The following is a 12,659-nucleotide window of genomic DNA, read 5'->3' on the forward strand; positions in this document are numbered from 1 at the left end:
TTTCAATATATATGTTTTAAAATATGATATTTGTTTTCCTCTTTCTGACTTACTTCACACTCTGTATGATAGGCTCTAGGTTCATCTGCCTCACTACAGCTGGCCCAATTTCATTCCTTTTATGGCTGAATAATATTTAAGTGTATAAGTAAGTGAAAGGCTCTCAGTCGTGTCCGACTCTTTGCAACCCCATGGGCTATACAGTCCATGGAATTCTTTATGCCAGAATACTGCGGTGGGTAGCCTTTCCCTTCTCCAGGGGATCTTCCCATCCCAGGGATCAAACCCAGGTCTCCCGCATTGCAGGCAGATTCTTTACCAGCTGAGCCACGAGGGAAACCCAAGAATACTGGAGGGAGTAGCCTATCCCTTCTCCAGGGTCTTCTTCCCAACCCAGGAATCGAACCGGTCTCTCCTGGATTGCAGGCGGATTCTTTACCAACTGAGCTATCAGGGAAGCCCCATTTAAGTGTATATAAAATTATTCTTCCTTGATAAGATATACCATAAAAGTAGTGCATGAAATTTGAGAGTCTAAGAAACCAGGTGACTAAGTTGTGTACTCACTTCCTTTCCTGCAGAGACTAAGAAAGCCCTGTGCATCACCTTCACCCTGGTGGTCCTGCTGGCAGGAGCAATCCTTGCCGCCATCCTCCTCTGGAAGTACAGTAAGTGCTGGCCAGAGCTGAGTTGCATTGTGCTGGCCCTTCAGCAGCCCTGGTGCCTGGACCGGGGGCCCACCCCCAGCCCCTCATGAAGTTTCCCATCTCTTTCCTCCTGTTTGACTACTAGATGCTTGAATAACCTTTCTTGGAAGCTGCCAGTCTTGTTGGCATACTTCCTCCTCATCTGTGGGTTGTCAAGATCCCATGTCCTTTGCGTGGTATTGACACATGCGGGAGAAGCACGTTGAGTTCACCCTGTGCTTTAGGACCCTGAGTGGGGCCTGGCACTTGTGAGCACCCGCACCTAGGGGGCACACCTGTCTCCTGCATTTCAGTGTACATGGTGGTGGCTGGAGGCCTTCCCTCGCCGGGGACTCCTGTACTCACAGCCAGGCCTCCTCCACCAGCCTGGGGCAGGGATCATGGGTCACAGGACTCACCTGTGTGGCAGGGGTGTGGGGAACTGCTGACGTCCCAGGTTAGGGATCCGCCTCTGACCGGAAGTAATAAACCTGGGGGATTCACCATTGCTCTGGCCAGCCCTGCTTCCTTTGACATATGCTGTTGGCAAGTACCCATCTCCTCCTTTTAAAATAGAGGGGGACGGCTTGCTGTCTCTTGTCCCGAGGGCTGAGGGTGTCCTTGGTTTCTCAGCCTGATGAGCGTCTCCCTCTGTTTCCCTGAAAGTGGAGGACGAGTGTTCAGGGATGGAGTGCGGCTCCTCCGGGACCTGTGTTAGCCCCTCTCTCTGGTGCGATGGCATCCTGCACTGCCCCAGTGGCGAGGACGAGAACCGCTGCGGTAAGTGGCAGGGCTGCTTGTGAGAGGGGGCCATTTGGCTTGGGCACTGGGTGGCCCCCACAGAGGCCACAGCAAGGCAGGCACATGGTGCCAGGCTTGTATCCCGCACGTCAATCACTCCATCACCGACTCCATTGCTGGAGGCTGAACCTTGCATGCAAGCCCAGTTTTCAGGTGAGGAGACAGGCTCAGAGGGGGCGAGCTCCCACCGGGAGTCACACAGCCAGGGAATGGGAGACCACAGCCTAGGGCCAGACCCCATTCATGCCCCAGCTGCCACGGGACATGACTAAAACAGCAAACTGTTTAAAATATCAAGTTGGGAGTGGGCTCTGTGTTTTCTAAGCAAGCTGCCTTTCGGGTGGCCTGTGTCCGTGTCACAGGGTGGACACTGCTGCTGCTTTTATTTTCAATGAATTTTTCAGTAGCTGTCGGCTTTCCAGGTGGTGCTAGTGGTAAGGAATTCACCTCCCAGTGCAGGAGATGCAAGAGGCATGCGTTCGGTCCGTGGTTCGGGAAGATCCCCTGGAGAAGGGAAAGGCAACCCACTCCAGTATTGTTGCCTGGAGAATCCCATGGACAGAGGAGCCTAGTGGATTATAGTCCATGGGGTTGCATAGAGTCAGACATGACTGAGCAACTGAACACAAAGTAGGTACAGCAGGGAAATGATGCCTGAGGATGAAGGTTGCGCTGATATCTGCTGAAGGCCCTACCCAAAGCCTGAAGCCTGCTGCATGCTCTGGGAGCTGTTAACTTTGAGTGCAAGTGATGCAGACAGAGGCTGTGCTCCACCCCAGAGCTGTCCATCCTTCTGTGGCCGTCCTGGGGAGATGGTTCTCTTTTATACCCCAAGTCCAGGTCAGGGCACCTGTGTGAGACACTGCTGTCCTGCCTGTGGATTCCCCTGCACTGGGAGTTCCTGGAGTTCTCGCTTACAGGAGAGGATTTGCACTTGGCAGACTCACTCACTCTGCAAAGTGTCCACATAGTGCTTTGCCATTATGGGTCATAGTATATTTGTCACCATTTTCTTAAGTAAAGTTGAGAGTTTCTCAGGTTGAGCAGACGTGGTTACTCTATCGGATGGAATGGTGTTTGATGTTTTAATACCTGTGTCCACTCACGTGTCAATAACTCTAGCAAGACCAACTCATGATGTTGCCTGGAGAGACTTTCTCTTCTTAATGTTGAAGTTGTATTTACTTAAATACTGTTAAGAGTTAATGTCTTCAAATAGATCAAAATTCAGGAAGTAGCTAAGGGTAGGCAGTGAAAAATCTCACCTACCACTTCACTTACACTCTCACGTGATGCACTCACACACAGTCTCATGCTCACAGATACTAATACATACACTCATACACTGTGAGATTAGATAGAGGACAGGTGCTGGTCTCTGACCCCGGTTCCCAGCACAGGGCTCCTGAGACCATGGTGAATTTCAAGTGGTGAGACCACCTGGTGCATCTTTTGTTCTGATATCTGGTCCTTGACCCCAGCTCCTGACACCGAGCTCCTAAGGCCCTTGTCATTTCCTGGGTGATAGAAGGGTCTTTTGTTCTATGAGGCAATTCTGGGTGGCTCCTGAATGGCTCCTGGGGGCTCTGGTCACCACAAAGACTGAGCCATGGGTAGAAGCTTGGACCTGTCATCCCCTCACCCCCCTGTCTTGAAACCACTTTCTCGTCAGAAAACCACTGATCCTTTTACTGTCTCCATGGTTTTGCCTTTTCCCAAGTGTCGTGAGTTGGAATCCTACAGGATGTATGCAGCCTTTTCAGACTGGCTTCTTTCATCACTGACTGACGTGCACTTAAGCTTCCTCCATGTCTGTCCACAGCCTGGTGCTCATGTCTCTTTAGGGCTGAATCATATTCCACTGTCTGGATGCGCTTACAGTTGGTTTATCCACTCACATGGTGGATGGAATCGCTCACCACGGAAGCATCAGGAAACCAGCTGGTCGCTCCACGGCGGCCTGAGCCTTAGTGTCAGGCCCTAAGCAATAACTAACCTGCTTTCCGTCTCCGTAGATTTCTTCCTCCAGATGTCTCATAGAAATGGGGTCCTACAGTGTGTGGACTGTTGCCTGGCCTCTTTCAGTCAGGAGCATATCAATCACGTGTGAACGTTCACGCCTGTTGAGTCGAGTCAGTGTTTCATCCCCTTTCATGGACGAATAGCGTTCCATTGTGCGCAAGGGCTGCCTTCTGTGTGCTCCTCCATCGATGAATGTTTGGATGTTACCCCCTTCCAGCTCCTGTGAATAATGCTCTCACGAACATGTGTGCACAATGTTCATTTTTGTCTGAATACCTGTTTTCAGCTCTGTAGGGTGAAGGGCACATTTTGGGAGGAAAGGCAAGATTCCGGGCATCTCCTTTGTGTAGCTGGGGGGAGGGAGCCAAGCCCTCTGGAGCCTCTGTGTCCGGGGAGGGTGGGGCCCGCGTGAGGACAGGATGAAGGTCACGGTCTGGGACTCACCGGAGCCTCCCTTCCCACAGTTCGCCTCTATGGACCAAACTTCATCCTTCAGGTGTACTCAGCACAGAGGAAGTCCTGGCACCCCGTGTGCCAGGACGACTGGAGTGAGAGCTACGGGAGGGCGGCCTGCCAGGACATGGGCTACCGGTGAGTTCTGAGCCCCTCATCCTCCCTTGTGATGGTGACAGGCACAGAAGCATAGAATCAGTGCTTCTCTCTGCCCCTCCCCGGAAGTGCCAGCCCACGGACACCACACACCTCTGTCTTCTTCCCAAAGCTGCCCCAGGGAACCAGCAGGGAAGTGTGTGCCCCACACCCCCAGCCCCACCTCCTCCTGGGCCCCCATCTGCTCCTGGTTCCTCTGGGCTGTCCAGCGCCGAAGTCGCCAGGGTCCCGGGTGCTGGCTGAGGGCCTTAAGAGACTCGTTTCCAGAGGAGACTCCAGTGCAAGGTGGAAGCCTTGACTCAGCTCGCCTCCTGGGTGGGGGGCCAGTGGGGAGGACTGCGGGGGAGGTCGGAGGGAACAACATGTGAGAGCTTCACTGCAGGAGTGCGGGAGGCACTGGGGTCTTTTGAACACAGAGTGCTGATCACTGGATTTATCGGTAAGAGAATACATCCCTCATGTAGCCACCAGAGAAGGTTCCAGCCAGGGGCTCATTGGAGCGTGCCTGCCAGCCCGGCCTTCCAGGGAGAGGCTGGGCCATTTTACTGCCACCGTCTCTTCCTCGGGCGTGTCCCCATGTGACTTCTCTGCAATTCCAGCCTGTTGACCCTATGCCAGTTTTCAAAATGAATTATCACTTGATAAAAAAGTTGCCATCTCAGCTAGGGAACTACTTCCAAATGCCACTCTGCCCTAGTTGCAGTGTGTGTCACTATGAATGATGTAGGGATGTCTCATCACGGTTCAGGGGCTACATTTTATCACTGGGAGCATTTGGACGTGTGGTTACGTTATATGTTTGGTTACATTATACGTCCTCACACATCTATATTCTTACTGCTTTTTTATCCTGATCCAGATTAGATTCGAAACACGACTGATGGAGGACTTTCCCTTGACACTTCAGGGTTATTGGATGGTTATAATGGGGTGTCACTTAATTAGAAGTTGTGTTTTTGTTTTCCAAAATGCTCTTAACCTGCATGTAGTATAAGATAAGTACTATGATATAGCTATAGCATAGGATGTGCAAATGCTTGCAGAAAAACTATTATTTTAAGTAAGACTTTCTGTCTTTTTTTTAGGAACAGTTTTTATTCTAGCCAAGGAATAGCAGATGACAGCGGAGCCACAAGCTTTATGAAGCTGAACATAAGTGCCAATGATATCGATCTCTATAAAAAACTCTACCACAGGTATTTAATTTGTTGATTTCTTTTCTTAAAAATTTGTTTTATTGAAGTATGGGTGATTTCCAATGTTGTGTTCATTTCCACCAAATAGCAAAGTGATTCAGTTATACAAATACATGCATTCTTTTCCACATTCTTTTCCATGTGGTTTATCATAAGATACTGAACATAGTTCCCCGTGGTGTGCAGTAGGACTTTGTTGTTTATAACCATCCTATATATAAAGGTTGCATCTGCTAATCCTAAAATTCCAGTCTATCTGCTTTTCCCTCCCCTTGGGCAACCACAAGTCTGTTTCTACGTCTGTGAGTCTGTCTGTTCCATAAGTAAATTCATTTGTTTCTTATTTTAGATTCCACATATAAGTGATATCATGTGGCATTTGTCTTTCTCTGTCTGGCTTACTTCCCCTAGGATGATCATTTCTAGGTCCATCCATGCTCCTGCAAAAGGAATTATTTCATTTTTTCCTGCGGTTGAGTAGTATTCCATTGTATGTATGTACCTCATCTTCTTTATACACTCGTCGATCAGTGGGTATTTAGGCTGCTTTCATGTCTTGACACTGTAAATAGTGCTGCAGTGAACACTGGGGGGCCTGTATCTTTTTGAATTATAGTTTTGTCTGGGTATATGCCCAGGAGTGGGATTGCAGGATAACATGACACTTTTATTTTTAGTCTTTTGAGAAATCTCAAAATTAATCAAACTAATCACATGGACCACAGCCTTGTCTAACTCAACAAAACTATGAGGCATGCCATGTAGGGCAACCCAAGATGCATGGGTCATGGTGGAGAGTTCTGACAAAATGTGGTCCACTGGAGAAGGGAATGGCAAACCACTTCAGTATTCTTGCCTTGAGAACCCCATGAACAGTATGAAAAGGCAAAAAGATAGGACATTGAAAGATGAACTCCCCAGGTCAGTAGGTGCCCAGTATGCTACTGGAGGAGAGTGGAGAAATAACTCCAGAAAGAATGAAGAGACAGAGTCAAAGCAAAAACAATACCCAGTTGAGGATGTGACTGGTGATGGCAGTAAAGTCTGATGCTGTGAAGAACACTATTGCATAGGAACCTGGAATGTAAGGTACATGAATCATGGTAAATTGGAAGTGGTCAAACAGGAGATGGCAAGAGTGAACATCGACATTTTAGGAATCAGTGAACTAAAATGGACTGGAATGGGCCAATTTAACTCAGATGACCACTACTGTGGGCAAGAATCCCTTAGAAGAAATGGAATAGCCCTCATAGTCAACAAAAGAGTCCAAAATGCAGTACCTGGATGCAATCTCAAAAAGGACAGAATGGTTTCTGTTCATTTCCAAGGCAAACCATTCAATATCATAGTAATCCAAGTCTATGCCTCAACAGTAAAACTGAAGTTGAATGGTTTTATGAAGACCTACAAGTCCTTCTAGAACTAACACCCAAAAGAGATGTCCGTTTCATTATAGGGGACTGGAATGCAAAAGTAGGAAGTCAAGAGATACCTGGAGTAACTGGCACATTTGGCCTTGGAGTACAAAGGCTAACAGAGTTTTGCCAAGAGAACACACTGGCCATAGCAAACACCCTCTTCCAACAAAACAAGAGAAGACTCTACACATGGACATCACCAAATGGTCGATACCAAAATCAGATTGATCATATTCTTTGCAGTCAAAGATGGAGAAACTCTACACAGTCAGCAAAAACAAGACTGGGAGCTGACTGTAGGTCAGATCATGAACTCCTTATTGCCAAATTCAGACTTAGATTGAAGAAAGTAGGGAAAACCACTAGACCATTCAGTTAGGACCTAAATCAAATCCTTTATGATTATAAAGTGGAAGTGACAAACAGATTCAAGGGGTTAGACTTGAAAGACAGACTGCCTGAAGAACTATGGACAGAGGTTCGTGACACTGTACAGGAGACAGGGATCAAGACCATCCCAAAGAAAAAGAAAAGCAAAAAGGAAAAATGGTTGTCTGGAGAGGCCTCACAAATAGCTCAAAAAAGAAGAGAAGCTAAAGGCAAAGGAGAAAAGGAAAGCTATACCCATTTGAATGCAGAGTCCCAAAGAATAGCAAGGAGAGATAAGAAAGCCTTCCTCAGTGATCAATGAAAAGAAATAAAGGAAAACAATAGAATGGGAAAGACTAGAGATCTCGTTAAGAAATTAGAGATACCAAGGGAACAACATTTCATACGAAGATGGGCACAATAAAGGACAGAAATGGTATGGACCTAACAGAAGCAGTGGACTTCCCCAGTGGCTCAGTTGGTAAAGCGTCTGTCTACAATGCGGTAGACCTGGGTTCGATCCCTGGGTCGGGAAGATTCCCTGGAGAAGGAAATGGCAACCCACTCCAGTACTCTTGCCTAGAAAATCCCATGGACGGAGGAGCCTGGTGTCCATAGGGTCGCAAAGAGTCAGACATGACTGAGTGACTTCATTTCATTTCACTTCAACAGAAGCAGAGGATATTAAGAAGAGATGGCAAGAGTACACAGAAAAACTATACAGAAAAGATCTTCATGACCCAGATGACCACAATGGTGTGATTACCCAGGCAGACATCCTGGAATGTGAAGTCAAGTGGGCCTTAGGAAGGAAGCATCACTACAAACAAAGCTAGTGGAGGTGATGGAATTCCAGGTGATCTATTTCAAATCCTGAAAGATGATGCTGTGAAAGTGCTGCACTCAGTATGCCAGCAAGTTTGGAAAACTCAGCAGTGGCCACAGAACTGGAAAAGGTCAGTTTTCATTCCAATCCCAAGGAAAGGCAATGCCAAAGAATGTTCAAACTATCACACAATTACACTCATCTCACAGGCTAGCAACTGCTGCTGCTGCTAAGTCACTTCAGTCGTGTCCAACTCTGTGTGACCTCGTAGACGGCAGCCCACCAGGCTCCCCCATCCCTGGAGTAATGCTCAAAATTCTCCAAGCCAGGCTTTAACAATACATGAACATGATGTTCAAGCTGAAAAGGCAGAGGAACCAGAAATCAAATTGCCAACATCTGTTGGATCATTAAAAAAGCAAGAGAGGTTCCAGAAAACCATCTACTTCTGCTTTATTGACTATGCCAAAACCTTTGACTGTGTGGATCACAGCAAACTGTGGAAGATTCTTAAAGAGATGGGAATACCAGACCACTTTACCTGCCTCCTGAGAAATCTGTATGCAGGTCAAGAAGCAACAGTTAGAACTGGACATGGAACAATAGACTAGTTCCAAATAGGGAAAGGAGTGCGTCAAGGCTGTATATTGTCACTCTGCTTATTTGACTTATATGCAGACTCCATCATGCAAAATGTCAGGCTGGATGAAACACAAGCTGGAATCAGGATTGCTGGGAGAAATATCAGTAACCTCAGATATGCAGATGACACCACCCTAATGGCAGAAAGTGAAGAAAACATCACAGCCTCATGATGAAAGTGAAAGAGGAGAGTGAAAATTTGGATTAAAACTCAATATTCAGAAAACTAAGATCATGGCATCTGTTCTTATAATTTCATGGCAAATAGATGGGGAAACAGTGAGAGGCTTTATTTCTTTGGGCTCCAAAATCACTGCAGATGGTGAATGCAGCCATGAAATTAAAAGATGCTTGCTCCTTGGAAGAAAATCTATGACCAACCTAGATAGCATATTAAAAAGCAGAGACATTACTTTGCCAACAAAGGTCCGTCTAGTAAAAGCTATGGTTTTTCCAGTAGTCACGTATGAACGTGTGAGTTGGATTACAAAGAAAGCTGAGAACTGAAGAATTGATGCTTTTGAACTGTGGTATTGGAGAAGACTCTTGAGAGTCCCTTGGACTGCAAGGAGATCCAACCAGTCCATTCTAAAAGAAATCAGTTCTGAATATTCATTGGAAGGACTGATGCTGAAGCTGAAACTCCAATACTTTGGCCACCTGATGGGAAGAACTGACTCACTGGAAGAGACCCTGATGCTGGGAAAGATTGAGGGCAGGAGGAGAAGGGGACAACAGAGGATGAAATGATTGGATGGCATCACTGACTCGATGGACATTAATTTGACCTAGCTCCAGGAGTTGGTGATAGACAGGGAAGCCTGGCATGCTGCAGGCCATGGAGTCACAAAGAGTCAAACACGACTAAGTGACTGAACTAAATTGAACTGAGGAATCTCCTCACTCTTCTCCATAGTGGCTGCACTAACTTACATTCCCCCTCACAGTGTAGGAAGGTTCTCTTTTCTCCACAACCCGTCCAGCATTTGTTATTTGGAGGCTTTTTAATGATGGCCCTTCTGACCAGTGTGAGGGGATACCTCATTGTTGTTTTAATTTGCGTTTCTCTAATAATTAGTGATGTTGAGCATCTTTTCACGGGTGTGTTGGGCATGGTTGTTTCTTTTTTCCTTTCAAAAACTGCAAATGAGTAGGGGATGTCTGGGAGAATCACCGTTAAGAGTCTGATTTCTCTCTTGCTGGTGAGAATTTGTCTGAGTTCCTCACAGGGAGGAGATTGGACTCTAAGTAGGACCCGTCTCTCTGAGCAGCTCTGGGTTCATTCTAGGGAGGCGTTTGTGCTAGGTCACTTCAGTCATGTTTGATTCTTTGGAGCCCACAAGGCTCCTCTGTCTATGGGATTCTCTAGGCAAGAATACTGGAGTGGGTTGCCGTTTCCTCCCCAATGGAATCTTCTAGACCCAGGGATCAAACCCACATCTCCTGCATTGCTGGTAGGTTCTTTACCATCAGCGCCACCTTGGGAAGCAGCTGTGGTCTGCTGGCCACCCGTGTGTGCCCTCTGCCCTCCGGGGTATTGGGTAACATCACAAAATGAAGATTCCTCTTTCCCGATTTTCTTCTCTCTGCAGACACTAGAGATGCATCTTGGCGTGTGTCAGGGTGTGTGTCTAGGGGTCCAGAAGAATGTCTCGTGGTCCCCACTGGGGTGACCAACTCATCCTGGTTTTCACAGGACCCTGATGGTTTCACACTGGAAACTCTGCTTCCCAGAGGTCCTCTCAGCCCAGGCAGTGGGGAAGGTTGGTCCCCCAGCCCCAGCCGTAGAGTCAGAGGATGCTATGTGAGGGGTGGGCCTGGGAGCTAGCGGCTATTCCAGTACTCCAGTGTTTCCTATACCTGGAGGCCAACTTGCAGTGCTGGGAAGGTCGCAGTGTGTCCAGTGGGTGGACGTGAACGTGAGTTGGTCCCACGGTTGATGGTTTGACTAGTTAGGAGGTCGGGGAGAGGGCTAGGCTTAGGCTACTCAGTCTGTGTTGCGTATGTTTAAAATGTTTGCAGTCTTCCTAGAATCATTCATGCTGGTGTTATTTAGTCACTAAGTCGTGTCTGACTCTTTGGCGACCACATGGAGTGTAGCCCTCCAGCCTCCTCTGTCCATGGGATTTTTCCAGGCAAGAATACTGGAGAGGGTTGCCATGCCCTCCGCCAGGGGGATCTTCTCCGCCCAAGGACCAAACCGGGGTCTCCTGCATTGCAGGCAGATTCTTTACCACTGAGCCACCAGGGAGTATAGAATACTGTTATCCAAATGGAATGTTCTTTCATGTAAAAGACACACAACATACAGCTTCCTCAGCTCCCAGTTCCCCATCACTCATCCAAACCATGCCGTCCCCTCCCTGCTGGCCAGGTGCCAGGTGCTGTGTTTAGGGAAAGAAGGACAAGTCAAGCTTCCCCCTCCTTTTCTGTGAGTGGGAGACTGAAGCAGGTTTGTGTTCCTGGTGGCCTGGGGGGCTGACTTCTGCCCGGGGCACCTGAGCCTATGCCAGGCTGAGCCTAGGAGGAAGGGTGCACATAGCCAGGTGTGGCCATCAAAACAGCGGGCCGTGGTTTGTCCCCCTGAGAAGCTAAACACAGCTGCCTGGGCTCTTTGTAAATACTGTCTCTTTGTCTTGCTGGTTACTTGGAACCAGGACTGAGCAAGGGAGGGAAGGCTGCCACCTTGTGGTAACTCGTAAGATGGCTTCAGACTTTGGAGGAAAAAAGAGGCCATTGCTTGGCACATGGTATCCCCTATGCTCATCAGGGGGTGGGAGGACTTCTTTCCTGTTTGCTTTCAGATGTAGCACTTTGATACTTGAACCTCAGGCTCCTGGTAGGGCTCGTCTGAGTGACTGCTTTGTGCCCTGATGCTGTGTTGTTCTTCAGTCACTTGGTCGTGTCTGACTCTTTGTGACCCCATGGACTGCAGCACGCCAGGCTTCCCTGTCTTTCACCATCTCTCAGAGTTTGCTCAAACTCATGTGCACTGAGATGGTGATGCCATCCAACCATCTCCTTCTCTGTTGCCCCCTTGTCCTCCTGCCTTCAATCCTTCCCAGCATCAGGGTCTGATGGCTGCTCAGTGTGCCATCAGAATGGGGGAATGACCTGATGATCTTTAGAAAACATCCGCTCTTAATGGGAGCATGTCTTCTCTTGGCATCTAGTGCCACCCAGCCAGAGACCACCAGGGCACACCTTGTCTTGGAACCATGGGTGTCTCAGTGGGAGGGTGTTAGAAGGGACTTATAATGGGATGTGGGCTTGTATTGAGTCATTTGGGGAAGGTTCCAGGAAGCTAGGCTTGGCCATGGACTGGATGCTGTCCAGAAATGAGGGTGATTCTATAGTTGGTACCTCAATGCTTTTTTGTCAGAAGGTGGGCTAGCATGAAGCCAGGCTACTGCTGGGATTGGCAAAGAAGTGCAGTCACTTGTGCCAGCCAGCAGAGGGGGCTGTTGGTCACTGTGAGGTTTGGACCAGGTTCACGGGATGAATTACAAGCTGGAATCAAGAATGCAGGGAGAAATATCAACAACCTCAGATATGCAGGTGATATGACTCTAATGACAGAAAACTAAGAGGAACTAAAGGGCCTCTTGATGAGGGTGAAAGAGGAGAGTGAAAAAGCTGGCTTAAAAGTCAACATTTAAAAAACGAAGATCATGGTGTCTGGTCCCATCACTTTATGGCAAATAGATGGGGAAAAACTAGAAACAATGATAGATTTTATTTTCTTAGGCTCCAAAATCACTATGGATGGTGACTGCAGCCTATTATACAGAGTGAAGTAAGCCAGAAAGAAAAACACCAATACAGTATACTAACGCATATATATGGAATTTAGAAAGATGGTAACAATAACCCTGTATACGAGACAGCAAAAGAGACACTGATGTATAGAACAGTCTTATGGACTCTGTGGGAGAGGGAGAGGGTGGGAAGATTTGGGAGAATGACATTGAAACATGTATAATATCATGTATGAAATGAGTCACCAGTCCAGGTTCGATGCACGATACTGGATGCTTGGGGCTGGTGCACTGGGACGACCCAGAGGGATGGTATGGGGAGGGAGGAG

The 12,659-nt window shown here is 47.8% G+C and overlaps 1 protein-coding gene across 1 annotated transcript in view; it reads left to right on the plus strand.

The window, feature by feature from the left end:
* The window catches only part of TMPRSS2 (transmembrane protease, serine 2), a 46,742-nt gene that overhangs the window by 20,554 nt on the left and 13,529 nt on the right, over positions 1-12,659 (plus strand). Inside the window, exons 4-7 of the mRNA XM_010834939.1 lie at positions 582-668; positions 1,353-1,466; positions 3,974-4,100; positions 5,204-5,314. Coding sequence (XP_010833241.1) covers positions 582-668; positions 1,353-1,466; positions 3,974-4,100; positions 5,204-5,314 — 439 coding nt within the window. The remainder of the gene's footprint in view (positions 1-581; positions 669-1,352; positions 1,467-3,973; positions 4,101-5,203; positions 5,315-12,659) is intronic.

This window comes from Bison bison, unplaced genomic scaffold, assembly GCF_000754665.1.
Source record: "Bison bison bison isolate TAMUID 2011002044 unplaced genomic scaffold, Bison_UMD1.0 scf7180017864037, whole genome shotgun sequence".
Taxonomy (NCBI): Eukaryota; Metazoa; Chordata; class Mammalia; order Artiodactyla; family Bovidae; genus Bison; species Bison bison.